This window comes from Coregonus clupeaformis, chromosome 10 (genome assembly GCF_020615455.1).
Source record: "Coregonus clupeaformis isolate EN_2021a chromosome 10, ASM2061545v1, whole genome shotgun sequence".
Taxonomy (NCBI): Eukaryota; Metazoa; Chordata; class Actinopteri; order Salmoniformes; family Salmonidae; genus Coregonus; species Coregonus clupeaformis.
In genome coordinates, this window is record NC_059201.1 from 6222303 (window position 1) to 6249120 (window position 26818).

The following is a 26818-nucleotide window of genomic DNA, read 5'->3' on the forward strand; positions in this document are numbered from 1 at the left end:
TATGTTTTTATGTTGATGTGCTATTGTTTTTAATTGATTTTATTTTATTTGTATATTTAACCTATTCTTGACTCTGTGGTTCTTGCACTTGTTTGGGGAACAGGATTTCATTATTTTTATCTACATTTCTGCCTGAGAAATGACACCCTGATATAGTTCTGTGATCATACTTCTGTGAATCACTGAGGCATTGTGTGTTTGTGTGTTCTTTGTCCTCAGAACTTTCAAATAACTTGAGGTGTTTTATGATTAATAGTGATGTTGTGCTTTTGGACACTGTCCTCAGGCTCCAGCTTTATGTTTATATGTTTTTATGTTGATGTGCTATTGTTTTTAATTTATTTTATTTTATTTGTATATTTAACCTATTCTTGACTCTGTGGTTCTTGCACTTGTTTGGGGAACAGGATTTCATTATTTTTATCTACATTTCTGCCTGAGAAATGACACCCTGATATAGTTCTGTGATCTGTGATATACTTCTGTGAATCACTGAGGCATTGTGTGTTTGTGTGTTCTTTGTCCTCAGAACTTTCAAATAACTTGAGGTGTTTTATGATTAATAGTGATGTTGTGCTTTTGGACACTGTCCTCAGGCTCCAGCTTTATGTTTATATGTTTTTATGTTGATGTGCTATTGTTTTTAATTGATTTTATTTTATTTGTATATTTAACCTATTCTTGACTCTGTGGTTCTTGCACTTGTTTGGGGAACAGGATTTCATTATTTTTATCTACATTTCTGCCTGAGAAATGACACCCTGATATAGTTATGTGATCTGTGAAACAGTTCTGTTAATCACTGAGGCATTGTGTGTTTGTGTGTTCTTTTTCTTTAGAATTTTCAAATAAACTTGACGTGTTTTATGATTAATAGTGATGTTGTGCTTGTACTATTTTGGACACACTGTCCTCAGGCTCCAGCTTTATGTTGTATGTTGATCGTATTAAAACAAAGAAAACAATCTGAAGTTGTTGTTTTTAAGTTATATATACCATGATTTTTCCGGTCCGGCCCACTTGGGAATAGATTTTCCTCCATGTGGCCCCTGAGCTAAAATGAGTTTGACACCCCTGTCCTAGACGTTTCCACTTCACAATAACAGCACTTACAGTTGACCAGGGCAGCTCTTTCAGGGCAGAAATTTGACGAACTGACTTGTTGGAAAGGTGGCATTCTATGACGGTGCCACGTTGAAAGTCACTGAGCTCTTCAGTAAGGCCATTCTAGTGCCAATGTTTGTCTATGGAGATTGCATGGCTGTGTGCTCGATTTTATACACCTGTCAGCAACGGGTGTGCCTGAAATAGCCGAATCCACTAATTTGAAGGGGTGTCCACACATACACTATACTGTATTTACAAAATTATCTATCTATCTATCTATCTATCTATCTATCTATCTATCTATCTATCTATCTATCTATCTATCTAACTATGAGCCTCTTCACACTTACTATACTTTTTGTAAAAATACCTTCATCTTATTACCATATTATATAATATTATTCAAATGTAAACTTGTGTACTTGCTACATCTCAGCCGCTACCTCCGGAGGTACGACACTCGCCCAACAGTTGCCCCCCTTGAAGCAGGGCAGTGTGAACACAATTGTCTCAGAACTGTCCTAGATGTAGCGTGTGACTTAGTAAGAAATCAGCTGTAAAAAAACGGGGGGCTATGATGGAACCAGATTATTTTTTATAATCAGGTCATATGGTTTTATAAAAAAATCCTGGAAAAACTCCTGGCCCTAGGGAGGATGAAAACATTAAAACCCTTTACACAGACAAAGAGACAACAACTGCGATTGGACAAAAACTAACAGGGCTGAGCTTGCAGTATGCAGGGTTGCATGTGTAGGCCTTCCCAGCTAGCACATTTGGTTCCTCTGAAGTTGTGGGAACGTATGTTTTTGGTTTCCCATTGGTTCTGGGAACGAAATCATAAGTTTCCTGACCATTCTTTTTTTTACGTTCAGAGAACGGAAGTGAAAATGTAGCCTATTTTGGGAATATTAATGTTTTGGTTGCAGGGAGGTTCTGAGAGTGTTTTTACTATGGTTCCCTAAAAGTTTTCCTGGGAGGTTTTATTAACGTTCTGAGAATGGAAATTCTAGGTTATTAGAAGGTAAATACATAACGTTCTGAGAACATGTTTCAATAAGACTTTTAATAACACTGCACGCTTGGATTAACTGTAAACTTGAAGCACAGATATGATACATGGATATTCATTTGCTTAGGCATTAATCATGCAAACACATAATTTTTTATTGTGGCATGGTGTCAGTGAGTTTCAAACTTATGATCTTCTGTTCTCTAGCCATGGAATTAGTCCACAAGCACTAATTTAAGATCAGGTGTGGCCAATTAGTGAGCACGGCCAACACACCTGAACACACTTAACAAGATAGAGAATAGAGAGAGTTTTATTAACTTCTAAGAACGGAATGTGTGTTTTTAAATAACATTCTTAGAACGTTCTTTAAATGTTACTAATGTTTTCTTGTGGTTTTTATGGAAAGTTTTCTTAATGTTCTGAAAACATGGCTTTAAATAGAACCACGAGGAAACCTGCAGAAAATGTCATGCTGAAGTACTGAAATGTGTTGTTTCTTAACGTTCTCGGTACAATTTGATAACATTACTTTAAATAGAACCATGAGGAAACCTGTAGGAAACGATATGCTGAAGAACTGAAATTCCCCCCTAAGAAACATATGGTTCTCAGAACGTAATGTGCTAGCTGGGTATCCTGCACCATTCCAAGAACTTGTGGGAAGGTTGTATACAAAATAACCATAGGCTACCATGCTCTCACCAAGCTCTAAGAAACATATAGTTCTCAGAACGTTATGTTCTAGCTGGGTTTGCATCTGTAATTAAAAAGATACTCATACAGTGTGTCAGCACTATAGTGTTGATTGATTAATTCCAGTCAATAATTTTGGATTAAAAAAGGCCTAGGTAGCCTAGCAACAAGAAATGTGAATATAAACCAAAAATTTGATCACGTTCACAGTTTTTCAGAAACCAAATAAATGGGCCTATTTTAGGCTATGAAAACATGACGTTAAGTACCCAGATGGGATCAGAGCGGTTTCTCTAGGCTACATGCAGCTGGGCGAGAAAAATAAACACTTTAATTTTCACATACATGCCTGTGAATCGATTCATTATTCAAGAGTGTAATATATTTTAGAATAAAAAAAGTTTCTGTCATTGTTGAATAGTTTGTGCTTAACTGGCTAGTAATGGCTCAATTTGAGCTGCGGACCAAGAATGTTGCTTTGCCAGCCACAACGAAAGTTAAAGGCAAGGACGTAATGTGAATTGAAAAGTATAATTCTCCGTCGCCAGCCCACTCCTCAGACTCTCCTTCATAGTGGTAGTGGGACATAGGGCCCACGTCTAGACTTTTATCAGAGCTCTAGCCGTGGAGCTAGAAAACATCAAGATGCAGAATAGAACAGAACAGGGACAAGTACGAAAACAGGAAACCGCTTTCAGAGCGGCAGAACACAAAGTGTACGTTGAGGTCGTCTCGTTCGCCTCATCCCTTCTTACCACCGTCTTATCTCTCGACACTGGCGGCCATTGCTATGTCTTTCCCTCTTAATTACCACAATGAGTGAAATTAGGACATGACTCACACTGTTACGACCATGTTGGCCAATATGAATAGGTTATAGCATGGAGAGAGAGAGAGAGAGAGAGAGAGAGAGAGAGAGAGAGAGAGAGAGAGAGAGAGAGAGAGAGAGAGAGAGAGAGAGAGAGAGAGAGAGAGAGAGAGAGAGAGAGAGAGAGAGAGAGAGAGAGAGAGAGAGAGAGAGAGAGAGACAGGTTGAGACTACTCTCTCGTGACAGACTATTTATATAAATGCAGTTGGCCAATGTGTGCGAGATTTGGTTCTGGGTTCTGAAAATAGATACTAAAGTCCTACACCCAGAGAAACACCCAGAGAAACACCCAGATAGTGCATGACTGTGTGTATATTTAGCGCATGCATACATGTGAGAAAAAGACGTGGACCTACTCACCATGTCTGTGGTCAGTCTTGATGTCAGCTGGTCAGCTCCAATGAGTCATACAGAAGAAGAGGAGGAGGATCTATGATGCAATCTGCCTCAGTAACCACCCAGCTGGCCAGTCAACAGTCAACCTTCCAAACCAATTAAGACACATTGGACTGGTCAGTCACACGTTAGCCTAGAGTCTCATCACTGGCAGATGGGATAGGATTAGGGGACTACCCAATGAGGAGTTAAGGAGGCTAGTGGCAATGCCAACACACACACATACCAAGGCACACACGAACGCACGCACGCACACACACACCATCTCACTCTTAATCGTAGTTGACTGATCTTGGATCAGCTCAGTGAACTCCAAGTCACCCTGTGCTACCCTCCCATAAAGCACCAATTTACCTAGAGAGAGAGAGAGAGAGAGAGAGAGAGAGAGTCCAACTAAATACACCAACTAATGCATGTAGGGCAGAATTAGGCCCTTAGAGGAGAGGAGAGGAGAGGAGAGGAGAGGAGAGGAGAGGAGAGGAGAGGAGAGGAGAGGAGAGGAGAGGAGAGGAAAGGGAGAGAGGAGAGGAGAGGAGAGGAGAGGGAGAGAAACAGAGAGAGACACTAGCCAGGCCTCTGGCCCACAGTCCCGTGCCGCGTGCAGCCCCAGCACAGCACAGCTCTCCGTAAATTGGTTCGCCTCATTGATCATTGATCCATGCTCACAGCTATGAGCTGATTGGCCAACAGAACTGGACCTTACAGCTCTAACATCCTTACAACTCTAACTAACTCCAACTAGAACAAAGAACACGAAGCAATGAACATTTGGGAAAGTAATGTGATGTGTCACTGCCACTCTGAAATCACATCAGATTTATGTGATGTGGTGGTATGAACATAGAAATAAAACTGGAAACCCCATTCCAGTCAATGGGTCTGTGATGGAAGTCTAATTCTATGGGTATGTGTGAGTCGTCCTTGGTTATCACGCCAGACTCATAGACCCACAGAGACACAATGTATTATCTTACTTCATTTATATTGGCTGATCTTTCAGAGAGGAGGAAGTAGAAGAGGAAGATAGTGAATTAGGAACTTCAAAAGGAATTTCTCACACACACAGACACACACACACAGACACACACACACACAGGCACATTCATGCGCACACAGGCACACACACAGGCACACATACACGTTCTTTCGTCCTAACTGCTAGACTGGAGCTGCTGTTTTACCCTTCTGATGTGCCAGGGATCATGGATTAGATTAAATTAAATTACGCTATGCAGTTTGTTTAGTTTTGTTTTATCCATCCATACTGGATAAACACCAATATTAAATTGATAATTGTCAAAGGATCAACAGTGGTCCCTCCCTGCCCTGCCACCCTGCAATGACACTCACCCCAATTTGGATACAAACACGTGACTGTGTGCTTGCCTCACCCATGGTGGTATATAGAGTGAATCTCTCCCATGGTGGTATATAGTGTGAATATCTCCCATGGTGGTATACAGAAGCCTTCAGAAGGAATTCAGACCCCTTGACTTTTTCCACATTGTTACGTTACAGCCTTATTCTAAAATGGATTAAATAAATAAATTCCTCAGCAATCTACACACAATACCTCATAATGACAACGCGAAAACAGGTTTTTAGAAATGTTTACAAATGTATAAGAAATTAAAAACAGAAATAACTTATTTACATAAGTATTCAGATCCTTTGCTATGAGACTCGAAATTGAGCTCAGGTGCATCCTGTTTCCATTGGTCATTCTTGAGATGTTTCTACAACTTGATTGGAGTCCACATGTGGTAAATTCAATTGATTGGACATGATTTGGAAAGACACACACACCTGTCTATATAAGGCCCCACGGTTGACAGTGCATGTCAGAGCAAAAACCAAGCCATGAGGTCGAAGGAGTTGTCCGTAGAGCTGCGAGACAGGATTGTGTCGAGGCACAGATCTGGGGAAGGGTACCAAAACATTTCTGCAGCATTGAAGGTCCCCAAGAACACAGTGGCCTCCATCATTCTTAAATGGAATAAGTTTGGAACCACCAAGGCTCTTCGTAGAGCTGGCCGCCCGGCCAAACTGAACAATTGGGAGAGAAGGGCCTTGGTCAGGGAGGTGACCAAGAACTCGATGGTCACTCTGACAGAGCTCTTGAGTTCCTCTGTGGAGATGGGAGAACCTTCTAGAAGGACAACCATCTCTGCAGCACTCCACCAATCAGGCCTTTATGGTATTGGCCAGACGGAAGCCACTCCTCAGTAAAAGGCACATGACAGCCCACTTGGAGTTTGCCAAAAGGCACCTAAAGACTCTCAGACCATGAGAAACAAGATTATCTGGTCTGATCAAACCAAGATTGAACTCTTTGGCCTGAATGCCAAGCGTCACGTCTGGAGGAAACCTGGCACCATATCAATACTCAGTTAGTTGGGGTGCTGGTGACGTCAATACTCTGTTAGTTGTGGTGCTGGCAACATCAGCCTCAGTTAGTTGTGGTGCTGGCGACATCAATACTCAGTTAGTTGTGGTGCTGGTGACGTCAATCCTCAGTTAGTTGTGGTGCTGGCAACATCAATACTCAGTTAGTTGTGGTGCTGGTGACGTCAATACTCGGTTAGTTGTGGTGCTGGTGACATCAATACTCAGTTAGTTGTGGTGCTGGTCGCATCAAGCCTCAGTTAGTTGTGGTGCTGGTGACATCAATACTCGGTTAGTTGTGGTGCTGGCAACATCAACCCTCAGTTAGTTGTGGTGCTGGCAACATCAACCCTCAGTTAGTTGTGGTGCTGGTCGCGTCAATACTCAGTTAGTTGTGGTGCTGGTGACGTCAAAACTCAGTTCGTTGTGGTGCTGGCAACATCAAGCCTCAGTTAGTTGTGGTGCTGGTGACATCAATACTCGGTTAGTTGTGGTGCTGGCAACATCAATCCTCAGTTAGTTGTGGTGCTGGCAACATCAAGCCTCAGTTAGTTGTGGTGCTGGTGACATCAATACTCGGTTAGTTGTGGTGCTGGCAACATCAATCCTCAGTTAGTTGTGGTGCTTGCAACATCAATCCTCAGTTAGTTGTGGTGCTGGCAACATCAACCCTCAGTTAGTTGTGGTGCTGGTGACGTCAATACTCAGTTAGTTGTGGTGCTGGTCGCGTCAATACTCAGTTAGTTGTGGTGCTGGTGACATCAATAATCAGTTAGTTGTGGTGCTGGTGACATCAATACTCAGTTAGTTGTGGTGCTGGTGACGTCAATACTCAGTTAGTTGTGGTGCTGGTGACATCAATACTCAGTTCGTTGTGGTGCTGGCAACATCAAACCTCAGTTAGTTGTGGTGCTGGTGACGTCAATACTCAGTTAGTTGTGGTGCTGGCGACATCAATAATCAGTTAGTTGTGGTGCTGGTGACATCAATACTCAGTTAGTTGTGGTGCTGGTGACGTCAATACTCAGTTAGTTGTGGTGCTGGTGACATCAATACTCAGTTAGTTGTGGTGCTGGTGACATCAATACTCGGTTAGTTGTGGTGCTGGCAACATCAATCCTCAGTTAGTTGTGGTGCTGGTGACATCAATACTCGGTTAGTTGTGGTGCTGGCAACATCAATCCTCAGTTAGTTGTGGTGCTGGTGACGTCAATACTCAGTTAGTTGTGGTAATGGCGACATCAATACTCAGTTAGTTGTGGTGCTGGTCGCGTCAATACTCAGTTAGTTGTGGTGCTGGTGACATCAATACTCAGTTAGTTGTGGTGCTGGTCGTGTCAATACTCAGTTAGTTGTGGTGCTGGTGACGTCAATACTCATTTAGTTGTGGTGCTGGCAACATCAATACTCAGTTAGTTGTGGTGCTGGTGACGTCAATACTCAGTTAGTTGTGGTGCTGGCGACATCAATACTCAGTTAGTTGTGGTGCTGGTGACGTCAATACTCAGTTAGTTGTGGTGCTGGTGACATCAATACTCAGTTAGTTGTGGTGCTGGTGACATCAAGGATGTGGCTGCAAGTCTGCAACTACAGCACGTACTCCCTTAATGTGATCACTATGTTGTCGCAGAAAATGGAAATTGTAGCGTATTCGAGGTTTAAAAAGACTTCTAAAGTTTGTAATTTCCACTTTAAAATGTCAGACTTGATTTATCCTAATGAAAAAATTTATCAAACCTTACAAAAATGTATATTAATTGATCAACAGTGGTCGCTCCCTGCCCTGCAATGACACTCCCTCCTATTTGGATACAACGTGACTGTGTTCTCGCCTCGCCCATGGTGGAGTGGAATATAGCCTAGTGTGAACATAGTCACAACTGGCTGGGCTGGTGTAACTAGAAAAAACGGCCTTTCACCATTTCTGCGCTCTCTGCTGTGTGAATCATTGATGAGAAACTGAAACACTGATACACTCTCTGGGGGCTGATGCGTCCAAAATGCCACTTTATTCGCTAAATAGTGCACTCTCTTTTGAACAATAGGGTTCCATTTCAGGTCAATCTGGGTCCCTGTCAGAGACTAGTTGCTATAGCCTGTCATAATGAAGGTGTGTTTTTGTGTGTGTGTGTGTGTGTGTGTGTGTGCTGTGTGTGTGTGTTCGTGAGAGAGAGAGAGAGAGAGAGAGAGAGAGAGAGAGAGAGAGAGAGAGAGAGAGAGAGAGAGAGAGAGGGTGGATCTGCTCAATACATTTTGTTAAACTGTAGCACACAAGTCATTATTGCAAATCCATGATGCAATCATTCTCAGCCTGTGGCTGTTACTCAATAAGGACTAAATGACTTGACTGATTTGCTAAACACCTTTGTAGCATGTGACTTTCTGGAAATATTCTCCAAACCTCACTGAATTATTCAGAAATAGGTTGATATTCATTTTAAAGTTGTTGTTTTTCGCTTTCCATATATTTGGATTTTGTAGTGAGACTTGTGTTTGAAAAACAGATTAATATAATATAAAAATGTAAGCCATAACTGCATTTTTACGTAGGTTTATGCAATGTGTTGTAATATATAATCTTTACTAATGCTTTTTAAAATTCCCCAGCAGGGCCATAACAGGGTCAGGGCATGCACACTTTTTTTCAGGACCATTAGGCCAGCTTAGCATTACAATAAGGCTTCGTCCCAAATGGCACCCTATATAGCGCACTACTTTTGACCATAGCCCTATGGGCCCTGGTCAAAAGTAGTGCACTAAATAGGAAAAAGGGTGCCATTTGGGAGAAAGCCTAATTCATCCTGACATCACTTTACCTTTCATTGTATGTTTTGTTATTAAAATGGAAACAGGACGGACTGTCAGGTTGTAGCTCTTACTGTTGTATGTTGTATAAATCTTAGTTCTCAAGACATCAATGGAGAAAAAGCATGGCAGTTTTCCAGAAATGGGTAGAATTAGAACCTATCTTTCACTTCCAGAAAGCTCTTGAACTCAGGCAGCACTCCAACACAACAACCTGTGGTTGCAGAGTAGAGAGGCTGGTTGACCCCATAGATACACACATCATTGGCTGAGCCCCAGTCTGAGGCTGTGTCCCAAATGGCAGCCTATTCCCTATATGGGCCCTGGTCGAAAAGTAGTGCACTATGGAGGGAATAGGGTGCCATTTGGAATGCTAGGGTGCCATTTGGAATGTAACCTGACTCCCACTGGCCTCCATGCCCATCCCAGAAGCCTGCAGCTCATCCACTGATGTTTCTGATGAAGAGCACAGAGAGCATTGATCCACCAGGGATGGGAGAGAGGCAGGGAGCTGTCACAAGCTATCAGCCAAGTCAAAGACCCACTTTCTGCAACAGTAACATCACAGTGGGAATCAGTCACAGAGCGTGTGATGTGGCCAGGGACCATTGCAGTGCATTAAACCACCCTATAGCCAGTGCAAACTCGAACACTGTAGCAACACAGAGAAACAGGTTCAGAGCACAGTGTACTGTATAAACAGCTCAAACAAACCTGTGGATGTTGTAGTGTATGTTGTAGTGTCCTGTCCTGTTGTGTCCTGTCCTGTTGTGTCCTGTGTAACTTATCTCTCTCTCTCCATAGAAGGTCACTGCTCCAAACACTCCAACTGATAGCACTGAGCTTAAAACAGTTGAACTCAGAATTGACCAAAGTTACCTGTACTCCTCAAACCTACTTCGTGGATACCCCTCCCGCTCTGCTCATACAGAGAGACAGATTACAAAGGAAGCACAACGCTTCTAACTGTTTCCATTTCATCTGATCATGTGCTTTTTTTTTGGCTGTACCTTTAGTCAAAGTAGTGTAAGTGAAACATGCAAATTAGCAGTGGGCTTCAGACACAGTGTACTGTATAAACAGCTCAAACAAACCTGTGGATGTTGTAGTGTATGTTGTAGTGTCCTGTCCTGTTGTGTCCTGTCCTGTTGTGTCCTGTCCTGTTGTGTCCTGTCCTGTTTTGTCCTGTCCTGTTGTGTCCTGTCCTGTTTTGTCCTGCCCTGTTGTGTCCTGTCCTGTTGTGTCCTGTCCTGTTGTGTCCTGTCCTGTTGTGTCCTGTCCTGTTGTGTCCTGTCCTGTTGTGTCCTGTCCTGTTTTGTCCTGTCCTGTTGTGTCCTGTCCTGTTTTGTCCTGTCCTGTTGTGTCCTGTCCTGTTGTGTCCTGTTCTGTCCTGTCCTGTTGTGTCCTGTCCTGTTGTGTCCTGTCCTGTTTTGTCCTGTCCTGTTGTGTCCTGTCCTGTTTTGTCCTGTCCTGTTTTGTCCTGTCCTGTTGTGTCCTGTCCTGTTTTGTCCTGTCCTGTTTTGTCCTGTCCTGTTGTGTCCTGTCCTGTTGTGTCCTGTCCTGTTTTGTCCTGCCCTGTTGTGTCCTGTCCTGTTGTGTCCTGTCCTGTTGTGTCCTGTCCTGTTGTGTCCTGTCCTGTTGTGTCCTGTCCTGTTGTGTCCTGTCCTGTTTTGTCCTGTCCTGTTGTGTCCTGTCCTGTTTTGTCCTGTCCTGTTGTGTCCTGTCCTGTTGTGTCCTGTCCTGTTGTGTCCTGTCCTGTTGTGTCCTGTCCTGTTGTGGCCTGTCCTGTTTTGGCCTGTCCTGTTGTGGCCTGTGTAACTTATCTCTCTCTCTCCATAGAAGGTCACTGCTCCAAACACTCCAACTGATAGCACTGAGCTTAAAAACAGTTGAACTCAGAATTGACCAAAGTTACCTCGCTAACTCCTCAAACCTACTTCGTAGGATACCCCTCCGCTCTGCTCATACAGAGAGACAGATTACCAAACGGAAAGAAAACACAACGCTTCTAACTGTTTCCATTTCATCTGATCATGTGCTTTTTTTTATTGGCTGTACCTTTAGTCAAAGTAGTGTAAGTGAAACATGCAAATTAGCAGTGGGCTTCAGACAAAGAGCCTTCTCACTTCTCGGACAGTCTCAGTCACACTGCTTCACACCTTTTATAGATTCTATGAGGTCATAGTTTCGGTGTTTGAGCTGAGAAAAACTGATGGAGAAAATGGAGAATACTAGAATACTATTCTACTGCAGTGATGAAATATAGAAGAATACAACTGAAGTAAGTCTGATGATGGTCTCAGTGCATCTGAAACCTCAAAGCTGAGCTCACTCAGTCCCACAACCTCAAAGGATACCTCAGTGAAGCTATGCTTCATATCCTGTTCCAAGTAGACTTTCTCGATACTTTTGTTAATTTAACCCTTATTTTACCAGGTAAGTTGACTGAGAACACATTATCATTTACACCAACGACCTGGGGAATAATTACAGGGGAGAGGAGTGATGAATGAGCCAATTGGAAGCCGTGGATGATTAGGTGTCCATGATGGTATGAGGGCCAGATTTGGAATTTACCCAGGACACCGGGGTTAACACCTCTACTCTTACGATAAGTGCCATGGGATCTTTAGTGACCATAGAGAGTCAGGACACCCGTTTAACATCCCATCCGAAAGACGGCACCCTACACTGAAACTAAACAAAATCATACAGGATGTTGTAACAATACGAAGAGAACTTATTTGGTCCAAAATGTTACATCCTTGTGCTGCGTTATGGTTGGCGGGAAATTGTACATTCTTGTGTTGTATTATGGTTGGGGGAAAATGTTACATTCTTGTGTTGTATTATAGTTCGGGAAAAATGTTACATTCTTGTGTTGTATTATGATTGGGGGGAAAATGAAAATTATGAGCATTCAAATTTGACAGCACTAACAAAACAATTTGTGTTGTATACAGTATGAGTAATAAAACATAGTGGACATTTTATTATTTATTATTATTATTATTATTAAATTGAGCCTCTGTCAGTAAGGGCCAATGATGATCTATATCACCCAGTAGCCTACACCTGCTCGGCTGCTACAGACACCCCATCAGCTTGAGATGGACCCTCATAAATACTGCAAATAGTTTAACTTGGCAATTTCACCAAAGTACTACTGAGTACATACAACCACGAACTGTTTTGCTATTATAAAGTGCAGGTCTATTCATAGACGAGTTGTTTAATCATAATTATCAGGTGTTTTCAATGTGTATTATTTACTGACAACAACACCGCCATTAATAGCTCTGAAATTAAATATATAAATTAGTTGCAAAATGACTCAATAACTTATAGGCTATATAGTAACTGACAATTTCATTACATAGCTAACTGACAACTTGTGAACTACTTAACAAAAAAGATGAGTATTTTCAATTTTCTAAATTACTTTTCAGAATAAAATATATAAATATGGGTTTCTAAATGCTAGAACAACCTAAAGTAAGCAGTTTCTCACCTTTAGGAGGTCGGTGCGATGTGTGTCATCAATTATTTTGCTATCAAAAACGGTGATCCCAGGGCACACCAGCGAGCGAACGATATCCTCAGAAATGATCGCATCCGCATCCTCCAGTGCTTTGCGATATTTGCACCATGGTCGCTTTCTCCTCTTGCCTGGCTACCCAAACTCCTTGCACAGGCCAAACGCTACGCCACGCCCACGGACGTCAGTTTCTTCTCCGATGGAGCAGCGGAAGAATTCAGTTTGAGTCGTCAGGCAATTTGTCCTCTGTCATGTGATGCAGCTTTAGAAAGCTGAAATCCATTTGAGCTTCGATGGGTATAAAATGTGCACAGCTGCATGCACTTTTACAGACTTGTGACACCACTCCACGTGTAGGTTATTATAATATTCATTCTCCTTCAGATGGTAAAAAGATATGTCTCGGTACATCAACGTATTTGGCCACCGATTGGCTAAAATATCCCATGTGATTTTGCATGAACCAATCAGATTTTGTGTAAGGAGCGCGTCAGTTTGTTGTAGCTACGTTTCAATACACACTGATGGGAATTGTGGTCCAACATAGTCTGATTGCATAGGTTTAACACATGTAGCGTACTGTAGAAAACGTCAATGTGCGCCATTTGCAAAAGGGGCAATTGACCGTGGTTGCATCAGCGCGTGGAGCAGCAGTTACCGGCAGAGTTACATGCTGTCAGATATTTTAATTGTCTTATAATTTCCAGTACTTTAGCAAGTTATATCTAGGTATTTCAGTCCAAAAGCAGTTGAATAGAGGCAGCTAGATGAAACTATTCGTGAGTGACGGAAATCCGCACTGTGTGAAGGTGTTAGCAGTGCTAGAACTTACTGGAGTCAAATGTGACGTTCAACATGTCAACCACGAAGGTAAGAGGACAGTCAGCTAGGCGTGCTAGATGCTAGGTTGCTAGCTAACTGGCTAACACATAGGATGTTATGCTTTTGAAAGTTAGATCATTGATACCTTTTACATATCCCATTGGTACTGTATACAAACAAAATAAGGACACCACTAGGCTAGTTAGCTAGCAGGTTTGTTTTTCTTGTAAAGAGGAGCCATTCATTTCATGGAGCCTGCCCGTCATGTTTGACACTGACAAATCAGATCCATCGACTCCACTTCTGTTGAATGTCAAGATTGATTGAATCTCAGAATAGAAGATAAGTATTCGGATTGAAGGGTAATGACAAATTCACCTAAGTACTGTCAGTCAGTCACAGAGCTGGCACACAAGATCACATCCACTGCCCAAACACACACGCATACATACATACATACATACATACATACATACATACATACATACAGTCAATCATTAATTGACCAGCTTGACCTGTGACAGCTGAGAACTGACCAGAAAAGGCTACAGCTAGGTCTATTGCCATGATTGTGTTGTTCCAACAATATACAGTACTGCTGTATGCCTCTTTCCCACCAGGTAAACACAATGTAGAGACAGTCCTCTGCATATTTCGTCTAGTGGCTTTACATTGTTTACATGGAATGTAGTCACTGAAAAAAGAACACAGATAGCTAGACCTTAGGTTTCTTAACACTAGAACCGCCATAGGCAAATGGCCACTGAGGTTTGATTTTTGTGAAAAAAATAAACCTATGCCCTGTTTCTTCACTCTTTTCCTAAATGTTTGCATTTTACACTGCTCATTTGTCAGAATTTTGAAATCACAAACAGAAAAGTATTTAGAGCCTTTTCACCTGTTTGTTTCACACCTATTCCAACTTAACCCGCCAAGGCAATCTGCTGTAGGACGTTGGTACCCAGACAGGCGCTAATGCCACTCTCTCTCCTCACTGAATGAATGACAGATGGATGAATGGGCGATAATTGTGCACCATACTTCACAATTGAATTTGAATTAGGCCTAACTGAACGATAAGGAGGAAAGACAATAGTGTAATGATGAGTTTGTGTTATGCCTAGGCTATATCAGCTGCAAATAATTTGACCGGGCGCCTTTGGGGGTTGATACCATTCTCTTTTGCGTTGGAAAAATAAGCTGCTAAGGACTGTTTTATTTACATTTACATTTATTGTAAGGGACACTAAAACATGCTATATGTTGCAGTAGGCCTTTAGAATAATGCAAAAACATATCCTTGACTCTATCCTTGGAAGCAAACGATGCCAGCTCACTGAATGAGTGACAGATGGATGGAATGGCCGATAATTGTGCAAGTTATTTCACAATCAAATTTTAAATGAGGTCTAGTTGAATGATGAGGGTGAAGAGGTTGATTTTAGTTTAGAACATCAGTAGTGTAATGATGAAGTTTGTGTTATGCCTATTTATCAGCGTTGGCGCTCATGTTAATAATTAGACCGCGCGGGTTGATACCATTCTCTTTTTATGTTTTACTTTGTAAAAAGAAGCTGTTACAGGACTGTTTTTATTTACTGTAACTCTTTTACTAATCAAATTCATTGTAAGGGAAACGAAGACATGCTATGTGTTGCAGTAGGCCTTTAGAATAATGCAAAAACATATCCTTGAAGCTATCCAACTTGGGCCGGCTTTGCAGCCAGTCAGCCTGCAAAGCCGGCCCATAGAAACTATACCGAAACTAATTACACACATAATAAGAGTTGTTAGCCTATAGGCAAGATTAAATTGACAATAATCTGATGAGTGACAATATTAGGCCTATCAGTTGTCAAATTGTACATGAAGAGATGGGCGCATCTTGTAATTGACAGATGCAGGGAAAGGATCATCACTTTATCAAGTCCTCCTTCAGAGTCACATGCAGGTAAAACATTGTGATTTCTTTATAGTGTCAGAAAGAGCATATTCTGCCGTTTCTATGACACTTACCTTTGTCAAATAACTCTCATAATTCAAGAGGTGCAGCTCCATTTCCAAATGTAACTTTTTCCAAGAGTATCTGTGCTTTCCATGCATTCAGCAAATGGCCACTCACGCGGCAGCATTGCTCTGGCTACTAAGCAACATACAATTAGAATATGCAATTTATTTATGCAATTCATCCTTTACAATTGTTCATGCACTGTTGTTTTTGTTTAGGAATACAGCAAATCATTTCACCTGCGCACCTGGCTGGTTATATTATTATCTTTTTTCATTCCTATTTTGTCAAAAGAAGCTGTAACTGGACTTTATTAAGTACTCTAACTCTATTTCTAATCAAATCTCCAAATGAAGCTGATCAAATGGATTACACTGTAATGTTTTTATTGTAAGGGAAACGAAAATAGTCTATAGAGCTACGTTGTAGGACTTTGTAGAATTATACAAAACATATCCTTGACTATCTAAACCAGGGGTGTCAAACTCATTTTAGCTCAGGGGCCACATGGAGGAAAATCTATTCCCAAGTGGGCCGGACCGGAAAAATCATGGTATATATAACTTAAAAACAACAACTTCAGATTGTTTTCTTTGTTTTAATACGATCAACATACAACATAAAGCTGGAGCCTGAGGACAGTGTGTCCAAAATAGTACAAGCACAACATCACTATTAATCATAAAACACGTCAAGTTTATTTGAAAATTCTAAAGAAAAAGAACACACAAACACACAATGCCTCAGTGATTAACAGAACTGTTTCACAGATCACAGAACTATATCAGGGTGTCATTTCTCAGGCAGAAATGTAGATAAAAATAATGAAATCCTGTTCCCCAAACAAGTGCAAGAACCACAGAGTCAAGAATAGGTTAAATATACAAATAAAATAAAATCAATTAAAAACAATAGCACATCAACATAAAAACATATAAACATAAATCTGAAAGCGTTGCTCAAACTCCCGTAACAGTCCCGTTATTTTATCTTTGAACCGCTTCATGTCTGCCACATGTTGGGTCGCGCACACATTTTTCAGACAGGGGAAGTGAGCTGCATCACCACCGGCGAGTTGCGTCTCCCACAATGACAGCTTCAACTTGAAAGAACGTATGCTGTCATAATACTGCGTGACAACTTTGTTGCGCCCTTGCAGCTGTTTGTTCAAGTTATTCAGGTGCTCTGTAACATCCACCATAAATGCAAGGTCCTGCATCCATTCTGCGGAATGAAATTCTAACACTGGTTTGCCCTTTTCTTCCATGAACTGTTCAATTTCTTCTCGTAAATCAAAGAAACGCCTCAGCACAGCACCTCGGCTTAACCATCTTACCTCAGTGTGGTATGGCAGGCCATAGATGTGGTCTTTCTCTCTGAGAAGGCTGTCAAACTGACGGTGATTCAGGCTTCTGGATCGGATGAAATTAACAGTTTGGATGACCACCTTCATGACGTTATCCATCTTTAATGACTTGCAACACAAAGCCTCCTGGTGCAAAATACAGTGAAAAGTAAAAAAATCACGTCCTCCATTTACAGATTGCACTTTCTCTCTGAACTTTGTCACAACGCCTGCTTTTTTCCCGATCATTGAGGGCGCACCATCTGTAGCCAGGCTGACGGCGCGGGACCAGTCCACTCCGACCCTGTCCAGCGCGCCGACGAGTGCGGTAAAAATATCAGCTGCTGTCGTTGTATCTGTCATCGGCACCAACTCCACGAACTCCTCGGTGACGGTCAATGTGTCATCAACTCCGCGGATGGAAATGGCCAGTTGTGCAACATCTGTAATGTCCGTGCTTTCATCAATTGCAACCGAAAACGCAATAAATGACTTTACTTTTTGCTTCAACTGGCTGTCCAAATCCACTGAAAGATCGGAAATCCTGTCTGCAACTGTGTTTCTTGTCAGGCTGATATTTGCAAAAGCCTGCCGCTTTTCAGGGCACACAATCTCCGCTGCCTTCATCATGCATGTTTTTACAAATTCACCCTCACTAAATGGTTTTGAAGCCACTGCGATTTCATTAGCAATGAGGTAGCTAGCTTTCACTGCAGCGTCACTGATGTCTCGGCTGTGAGTAAACACAGACTGCTGTTTCTTCAGACCCGCCAACAGTTCATTCACCTTCTCTCATCTCCGCTGTCCTTGAAAGTTGTCATATTTGTCGGCATGAAGACTCACATAGTGGCGACGAAGGTTATATTCTTTCAGCACTGCAACATGCTCTGAACACACCAAACATACAGCTTTCCCATTCAATTCCGTGAATAAATAGGATGACCATTTTTCGTGGAACACTCTGCACTCTGCGTCCACTTTTCTCTTTTTTTGACAGAGACATATTGGGGCAATGAGGGTGCCAAAGCACATAATGTTAAAAGTAGAAGCCGTAATAAATATCGCGGGCAAAACAAAGTAGCTCATTGGCTGCACGTGCTTGACCTACTTGCTCTGCCCCGGTATAAACAGTTTGCTTGCTTAACACAATTGCTATTGCGCCACCCAGTGGACGCAATTGGAACAGCAGTTTATTTTATTGAAAAATTGCAGCGCATTTTTATACTTTACAAAATTATTATTATTATTATTTTTTTTAAAAAAAATTCTAAATCATCTCGCGGGCCGGATTAAACCCGTTTGCGGGCCTGATCCGGCCCGCGGGCCGGACGTTTGACACCCCTGTTGTAAGGGAAACGAAAATAGTCTATAGAGCTACGTTGTAGGACTTTGTAGAATTATACAAAACATAGTCAAGGATATCTAAACAAATAACAAAAAAACAAAAAAAATGTATTGATATATTTCCACAAATATTTGTTCATGCAATTAATCCTTTTATAATAATTTATGCACTATTTATCAAGCGTTGGTGCTTATGTTTTCTGCACCTTGTGGGTTGATATGCGTCTGATTCATATGCTAAAGGAGACGTCCGGCAAAGTTCTGGGCATCTTTGAAAAACACTATGAAAAATCTGGGAAACCAGGTCTGCTATTCATAGCTGACTTTGAAAATGCTTTTGATAAAGTACGACTGGAGTTTATATATAAATGCCTGGAACATTTCAATTTAGGAGAATCTCTTATAAAATGGGTTAAAATCATGTATAGTAACCCTAGGTGTAAAATAGTAAATAATGGCTATTTCTCAAAGTTTTAAACTGTCAAGAGTGCCTCCTTTAGCTCAGTTGGTAGAGCATGGCGCTTGCAACGCCAGGGTTGTGGGTTCGATTCCCACGGGGGGCCAGTATGAAAAATGTATGCACTCACTAACTGTAAATCGCTCTGGATAAGAGCGTCTGCTAAATGACTAAAAATGTAAAATGTAAAGAGGAGTAAAACAAGGTTGTCCACTATCGGCATATCTATTTATTGTGGCCATCGAAATGTTAGCTATTAAAATCAGATCCAACAATAATATCAAGGGATTAGAAATCCAGGGCTTAAAAACAAAGGTGTCATTGTACGCTGATGATTCATGTTTTCTTTTAAATCCACAACTTGGATCCCTCGACAGCCACATAGAGGATATAGATACATTTTCTAACCTCTCTGGATTACAACTACATTTTGATTTTGTACTATATTACGTATTGGATCACTAAAAAAATTTAACTTTTACATTACCGTGTTGTTTACCAATAAAATGGTCTGATGTGGATACTCGGTTTACATAACCCGAAATAAATAAATGATCTCACTCCAATACATTTTAATAGAAAGTTAGCAAAAATAGATAAGATCTTGCTACCATGGAAAGGTAAATACCTGTCTGTTTGTGGAAAAATCACCCTGATTTAACTCTTTAGTAATATCCCAGTTTACCTATTTGCTTATGGTCTTGCCTACACCTAGCAAACATTTATTTATTTATTTATTATTATATGAGAAAAAAATATTCCATTTCATTTGGAACGGCAAGCCAGACTAAATTAAACGGGGCCTATTTATATAATGAATATGAATTATTAAATATTAAAGCATTAGACCTCTCACTAAAGGCTTCAGTCATACAAAAGTTATACTTAAATCCAAACTGGTTCTCTAGCAAATTAGTAAGAATGTCTCACCCTATATTCAAGAATGGCCTTTTTCCCTTTATTCAGATTACAACCTCTCACTTTGTTATTTGAAAAGGAAATAATCACTATTTCTAAAACAAACCATAGAAATGTGGTTTCAATTTCGTCCACCAGAAACGATAGAACAAATAATACAACAGATATTGTGGTTAAACTCAAATATACTAATTGATAATAAAACATTTTTTTTTTTTTTTTTTTTTTTAAAGAAAGGTATAATCTTCGTAAATGATATCATCGGTAGGACTGGTGGAGTTATGGCGCACATGCAGCTAACAAAAACATATGGAAATGTCTGCTCTACCCAAAATTACAACCAACTAATTGCAGCATTACTGCAGAAATGGAAGAGGAAAGTGGAAGGGGGAAAAAGTAAGGAACTTGTCTGTTGGCCCTGCATTAAAGACCATAATTGGTTAAAGAAAATTGTGATAAATAAAAAAAGTATACCAGTTTAATTTAAGGACCCCCAAATTGACAGCCTTACCATATAGATTACAAAATATAGATTTTTTATGTACCGATCCCATGGCACGTGGTTTATGAACAGATACGCAAAACGACACCAGATTCAAAACTTAGAATTGTTTAATTTTAATTATTATACAAAACTCTTGCAACCAATAGAATGTTATTTATATGGGGGAGACAACCTTCCCAGCTCTGCAGATTTTGCTGCGAAGAGACAGCATCATTAGATCATTTTGTTTTGGTACTGTCCATATGTAGCTTGTTTTTGGTCACAGGTCCAGGAATGGCTGAAGAATTGCAATATTTACCTGGAGCTAACCCTGCAGATAGCACTACTGGGTGATCTGAAAAGTCATAGTCAATCGATCAATAATATAATAATACTTTTAGCAAAAATGTTTATTTTCAATTTACAAGCTGTAGAAACAATGAGAATAGAAAGGTTCAGAACTTTTGTGAAACATCACAGCACAGTTGAAAAATGTCTAAAGCGCGTTCTTGCAGATGAGCAGGGACCATGGGCATCTTTCTTTTGGTGTTTTTCAGAGTCAGTAGAAAGGCCTCTTTAGTGTCCTAAGTTTTCATAACTGTGACCTTAATTGCGTACCGTCTGTAAGCTGTTAGTGTCTTAACGACCGTTCCACAGGTGCATGTTCATTAATTGTTTATGGTTCATTGAACAAGCATGGGAAACAGTGTTTAAACCCTTTACAATGAAGATCTGTGAAGTTATTTGGATTTTTACGAATTATCTTTGAAAGACAGGGACATTTCTTTTTTTTTCCTGAGTTTATATATATATATGTATATACTTTTTTATTTTTTTTAATACAAAAAAAAGGTTATCATATGTATTCCCAACAACACTAACTACTATTCTTTCTCAAAGCAGAAGGTGCCTCCTATGTTGGACGACAGAGACGCATCTAAAATTGATTATTCTCCATGGTTGGGTCCTAATGCTGTAATCATAATACCTACTAGCTCTCTCTCTATCTCTCTGAAGCTTCTACATGATTGAACTGCTCCGTGAGCTGATTGTTTCTAGCTGGTGGCTGAACTGTCCAGCTGTGTGATTTGATCCTCCTGAGCTCAGCTGTGATTATATAGACTGACAGGGCTCTCTGTCGTACAGTCCAGGCTGCCCACCCTAACGCCTTTAGCTGTCGGATCCTTGTGAGCGGTTAGATCATATAGGGAGAATCTCAATTGCATACTCCTTGCGTCCTCTCCTCGACTCCTCTCTCCTCGCGTCCTCTTTCCTCTTTCTTCGCCTCCTTCTCAAAACCCATTGGATGAGAAAGCCAGAGGTCCCTCCCCCCTTACCTTCTCATAAATGGGTTTTGAGAAGGACGCGAGGAGAGAGGGAGAGAGGAGAGAGGACGCGAAGAGAATGCAATCGAGATTCTTCCATAGATGGACAGACAGACAGACAGACAACACACACTGACAGAAAGGACAAACTGGCACTTGTCTAGTCCTCTCTCTCTAGTCCCTAATTTAGCTAGCTAGTAGTTACCACACAGATTATTGCCAATCCTCCTCAGTTTTACCCACCGTAGACTGTAACAATAGGTCTTATCGGATTGAGTTCTGATTAGTTTTCAGGTGAAAAATGAATTCAAAGAATTGATGATGACGACTGAATATGTGACCAATGATCCCTTTAAACCTTTAAGATCCACTATCAATGTTTAGCCCTTCAAAGGACATGTCTTTGTGATACGTTTCAGTGAGGGGAAAAAACACGACTCCATTACTGTGCAATAACAATCTTTACTACTACACACAGATTTAAGGGCAACTTCATGAAACGTGGTTGATAGCGAATATGTTGGTTCAGTTGTTAACTGGTACTTTGATGGTGGGTGAGGTGAGGCTTCCCCCTTGCTATGTAAAGTGCTTTGGGTGTCTAGAAAAGTACAATCTATTATTATTATTATTATTATTATATTATTATTTTTATTATTATTAATGAAATGTAGGCTAATGGTTGCATGTTGTTGTGTTTACAGAGAGAGTGGTGCCCTACCTCAGCCGTCCAGCCGTGCCTGCCCTGCTCCTCCCCAGTGGAACATACCTGTTCAGCCCCAACGCCATCTGCCAGTCAGTACCCCCTGCTCTGTCATCTATACTAATAATGTATTCCTCCACTGTATAGGCTTAGACATTCACACTTAAGCCTTACTCCGTAGGCGGTCCTTAAGATCGTCATGGATATGATAGCTGATTTAATGTTGTAGCTGTGCGATTACCTGGTCTGTGTCGTTGTAGAGGTTCCCTCAGTCATCCAGTCTTTAATCCATGTGTCCTTCCTTAGGTACCTGATGGAGGTGAATGGACAGGGATCCAGTGATCTCGTCAACCAGTGGCTGGAATGGGAAGCTACAGAACTACAGGTAAGGATGTCTGATAAATCATCAGCCATGATGCTCCCATCTATAGTGACTTCCTGGAAATCATCAGCCATGATGCTCCCATCCATAGTGACTTCCTGGAAATCATCAGCCATGATGCTCCCATCCATAGTGACTTCCTGGAAATCATCAGCCATGATGCTCCCATCCATAGTGACTTCCTGTGAATCATCAGCCATGATGCTCCCATCCATAGTGACTTCCTGTGAATCATCAGCCATGATGCTCCCATCCATAGTGACTTCCTGGAAGTGTACAACAAGAAGCCATGTATATTAATTGAACAGACAAGTCACATTCTGTTTGAATCTTTGCAGATGGTGTCTAACGCTTGTTCTGTGTTGTACAGGTGTTTGTTTTATAATCTATTATATGATATTAATAAAGTTTTGTATTATTATTGCCTCTCCAGCCTGCACTGACGCAGGCCCTCCACATGGTGGTGCTGCAGGGGAAAAGAGCAGAAACTACCAGTGTTCTACAAGGACCTCTCAGCTACCTGGACCAGAGCCTGAGCAAGAGGAGCACGCTGTTCCTCACTGCTGTACGTCAACTCAACACACACACACACACACACAACTTCACACACGCCTTCACAACTCAACACACACCTTCACACACACCTTTTTAAATCTGAGTGGAAAACACACACATGAATGTCAAATATAGAGTCCAATGACATTCACTTCTGCTTCTGCTTGCATTTTTGTGTATATGCAGTTACTGTAAAGCACTTACTGACAATTGTTGATGTAAAAACGGCTTTATGAGTACATTGGAATGATTGGTTGAACTGGGCTGTGTTTCAGGAGATGGTTTCAGTGGCAGATGTGGTTCTTTGGGCAACTCTCTACCCCATCCTGTCTGACAGCAGTCTGGTATCAGGTGAATTATACATTTTTTTTTTTTTAAATGAGCAATTTATTTAGTTTGTGTTATATAGTGGTGGAGAAAGTACCCAATTATCATACTTGAGTAAAAGGTAAAGATACTTTTAATAGAAAATGATTCAAGTGAAAGTCACCCAGTAAAATACTACCTGAGTAAGTCTAAAAGTATTTGGTTTTAAATATACTTAAGTATCAAAAGTAAAAGTATGAATAATTTCAAATTCCTTATATTAAGCAAACCAGACGGCACCATTTTCCTGTTTTTTTTTTTGTATTTATGGATAGCCAGGGGCACACTCCAACACTCAGACATAATTTACAAATGAAGCATTTGTGTTTAGTGAGTCCACCAGATCAGGGGCAGTAGGGATGACCAGGGATGTTCTCTTGATAAGTGTGTGAATTTAACAATTTTCCTGTCCTGCTAAGCATTTAAAATGTAATGAGTACTTATGGTTGTCAGGGAAAATGTGGTCCTCTGTAGCTCAGCTGGTAGAGCACGGCGCTTGTAACGCCAAGGTAGTGGGTTCGATCCCCGGGACCATACACAAAAATGTATGCACGCATGACTGTAAGTCGCTTTGGATAAAAGCGTCTGCTAAATGGCATATTATTATTATTATTATAAAATGTATGGAGTAAAAAGTACATTATTTTCTTTAGGAATGTAATGAAGTAAAAGTTGCCAAAAATATAAATAGTAATGTACAGATGCCCCCAAAAACTACTTAAGTAGTACTTTAAAGTATTTTTACTTAAGTACTTTACACCACTGGTGTTATACTAAACTTCTGTCAGTGTATGTGTTTAACCGTGGCTTCCATTCCTCTTGGCCTTCTACTGTAGGTAATCAGACGGAGCTGCAGCGCTGGTTTGAGCGTGTGGGTGTGTTGTCAGCCTGTGTGTCTGCATCCCAGACAGTACTACAGGGGAAGGGACTGAAGGCTGAGTCTCTGAAGACCTACATGCAGAGACAGCCAGCCCCACACCATGGTCGGGTTCAGGGTAGAGGCACACAGCCATGCAACAGCCCTGAGGTAAACTAATACATTTAGTGTTTAATTGGTTTTAACACCAATCCTGGGAAACAACCGTAGACCATACAATAGTACAGTTTGGTACCATTTTTGAGGTTGCAGATGGGACAGTTTGGACATGTAAGATTTATTTGACAATTTTAAAACACAATTCACACTCCTAATGTAATTGTCATTGAGGTTAGCACAAAGTATTTTTTCCATTGTGGTCCTCTTTGGCCGACAATACATAGAGAGGAGGTGAGAGACTGGCCAAACTCCAAATCCACCCCTAGTCCTATTCTCTCCATCTCTCTCTCCCTCTCGGTCTGCCTCTCACTCTAACTCTGTCTCTCTCGCTCTCTCTCCACCTCTCTCTCCCTCACTCTCCCGCTCTCTCTGTCCTGTCTCTCGCTCTCTCTCTCTCCCTCTCCCTCAGATTCAGATTGCTTTATTGGCATGAAATACAATTTGTAGCTATTGGCAAAATAACTACAGTGGTACAGCATTTCAGTAAAACAGTACAATGCAATGAGGATAATGGAATCCAGTTCATTTCTGTAGTAATAATAATAGTACATATTATCATGTATACAGGTACAACACTACTGCTGTTGTATTGTGGAATCTTCAGTCGATACATTTCATTAAAGAAATATAAGAATTATAAAAATAAAGCAGCTCATAAATGAGTCTCTCTATCTCTCTCCCTCAGCATTACAGTTTGATGATGGGACTTGAATGTGTTTTCCGTCCTCCAGGGTGATGATGGTGACCGTGTGCTGTCAGAGGAAGAGATCCTGTCTGCAGCAGTCACCTGGGGTAAAGGACTGGCAGACTTACCCATGGTCACAGAGCGACTTCACCCTATGTGAGTACACTACATAATATCCAGTCCTAGGGTTCGCACGAGGTGCTTAAAGTACTTGCATTTGGCACTCTGAAATTCAAGTACTGGAATACCTTGAAAATCAGACATTTTCTCAAGTTGGTACTTGACTCAAAATTAGAGAACAGATAATGATCAAATATGTTTATGAAAATATAAAAATGTATTGGTCTTGCGAGTTAAATTCCAGGCAGACTACTGAGTTTTATTTCCTCACGTGTTTCGTGCTGTGGTTGCCAGGCGAGCTCGCTCATTCCACCCACACCGCCACTCAGCCAGGCAGGTACACAACTGACTGATTAGGCGCCGCCAAACGTCACATCGATAGAGAAAATGGCCGGAAAAATGTAGATTCAACCTGCTTTTTGTGCTTATGGAACGTTTCTGGGATCTTTTATTTCAGCTCATGGAACATGGGACCAACACTTTACATGTTGCGTTTTTATATTTTTGTTCAGTGTAGTTTACCCACCTTTATTTACCACTACACCACTGGACCCAACCAACCCACACTGTGTAAGGTGCAAAAAATGGGTCAGACTTTGACATTGTGAGCATGGGTGAGTCGGCCCTGAAGAGACCCATGAAGGGGGAAAGAAGCAACGCTGCATCCTGCGCTGGCGCCAGTTCTACATTGACTTTTTCTCTGCAACAACCTCCAGAGCCTTTTTTTGCCAATCGCCTCATTCGTAGGGCGCCCGCGATATTCCGCTTATGTGTTTATCAAGCGGCAGCCATGCTCCCTGCCGTTCTGGTGTCCTTTCACGTGCCGTTTTCCTAACACAGCCCACCCGCCCATCTCCCGACTGGCGACACTAAAGCTGCCAGTTGGAAGCAAGACGCTTTTTCGTAGCTATTGAGTAGTAGATTCCCAAATGCCCAATACAAACACTGTCATTAAGCTGGAATTGTGTAGTAATGCGAATAGGAAATGTGTGTTCACCAGTAAGCATGTCCCAAAACTCTTCTCATCACTACTCAAATTACTAAATCATCAGTACTGACTTAAGTTACCATTCATGTATGTAGTACATAAGTAGTGAAACAATGTATTATTGAGTAGAACTTGTAAGTTAAGTTAGTGATGAATACTATGTTTTTTTTAATGCGTTTTTCCCCCCATGAGGTTGTAGCGATATACTGCCATCTGGTGGCGACTAGAAACAATTGCATAAAATTAACTATTACAAATTGATGGTCCTTGAAAAGAAATATGAGTACTTTAAAAAGTACTTGAAAGTCCTTGAATTTGACTTGCCACTGTCTGTACGAACCCTGAGTCCCTATATTGTTCTTTATATAAGTATCTATATTGTTCTCTATAATAACAGTCCCTGTATTGTTCTCTATAATAGCAGTCCCTATATTGTTCTCTATAATAGCAGTCCCTATATTGTTCTCTATAATAA

The 26818-nt window shown here is 41.0% G+C and overlaps 2 protein-coding genes across 5 annotated transcripts in view; one reads left to right on the forward strand and one right to left on the reverse strand.

The window, feature by feature from the left end:
- The window catches only part of arhgap9 (Rho GTPase activating protein 9), a 51839-nt gene extending 38677 nt beyond the window's left edge, over positions 1–13162 (reverse strand). For all 3 annotated transcript variants that reach the window (XM_041887360.2, XM_041887359.2, XM_041887358.2), the window contains exons 1-2: positions 12782–13162; positions 4045–4166 (exon numbers count right to left, since the gene is read on the reverse strand). The gene's annotated coding sequence lies outside the window, so the exon portion shown is untranslated. The remainder of the gene's footprint in view (positions 1–4044; positions 4167–12781) is intronic.
- A 252-nt stretch (positions 13163–13414) lies between these two features.
- Positions 13415–26818, forward strand: part of mars1 (methionyl-tRNA synthetase 1) — a 37639-nt gene continuing 24235 nt past the window's right edge. Inside the window, exons 1-7 of one of the 2 annotated variants that reach the window (XM_041887363.2) lie at positions 13415–13678; positions 22213–22303; positions 22518–22596; positions 23027–23158; positions 23424–23499; positions 24351–24541; positions 25282–25391. In XM_041887363.2, the coding sequence (XP_041743297.1) occupies positions 13576–13678; positions 22213–22303; positions 22518–22596; positions 23027–23158; positions 23424–23499; positions 24351–24541; positions 25282–25391 (782 nt within the window). In that variant the 5' untranslated portion in view covers positions 13415–13575. The remainder of the gene's footprint in view (positions 13679–22212; positions 22304–22517; positions 22597–23026; positions 23159–23423; positions 23500–24350; positions 24542–25281; positions 25392–26818) is intronic. The other variant, XM_045222825.1, reaches the window with a different exon arrangement.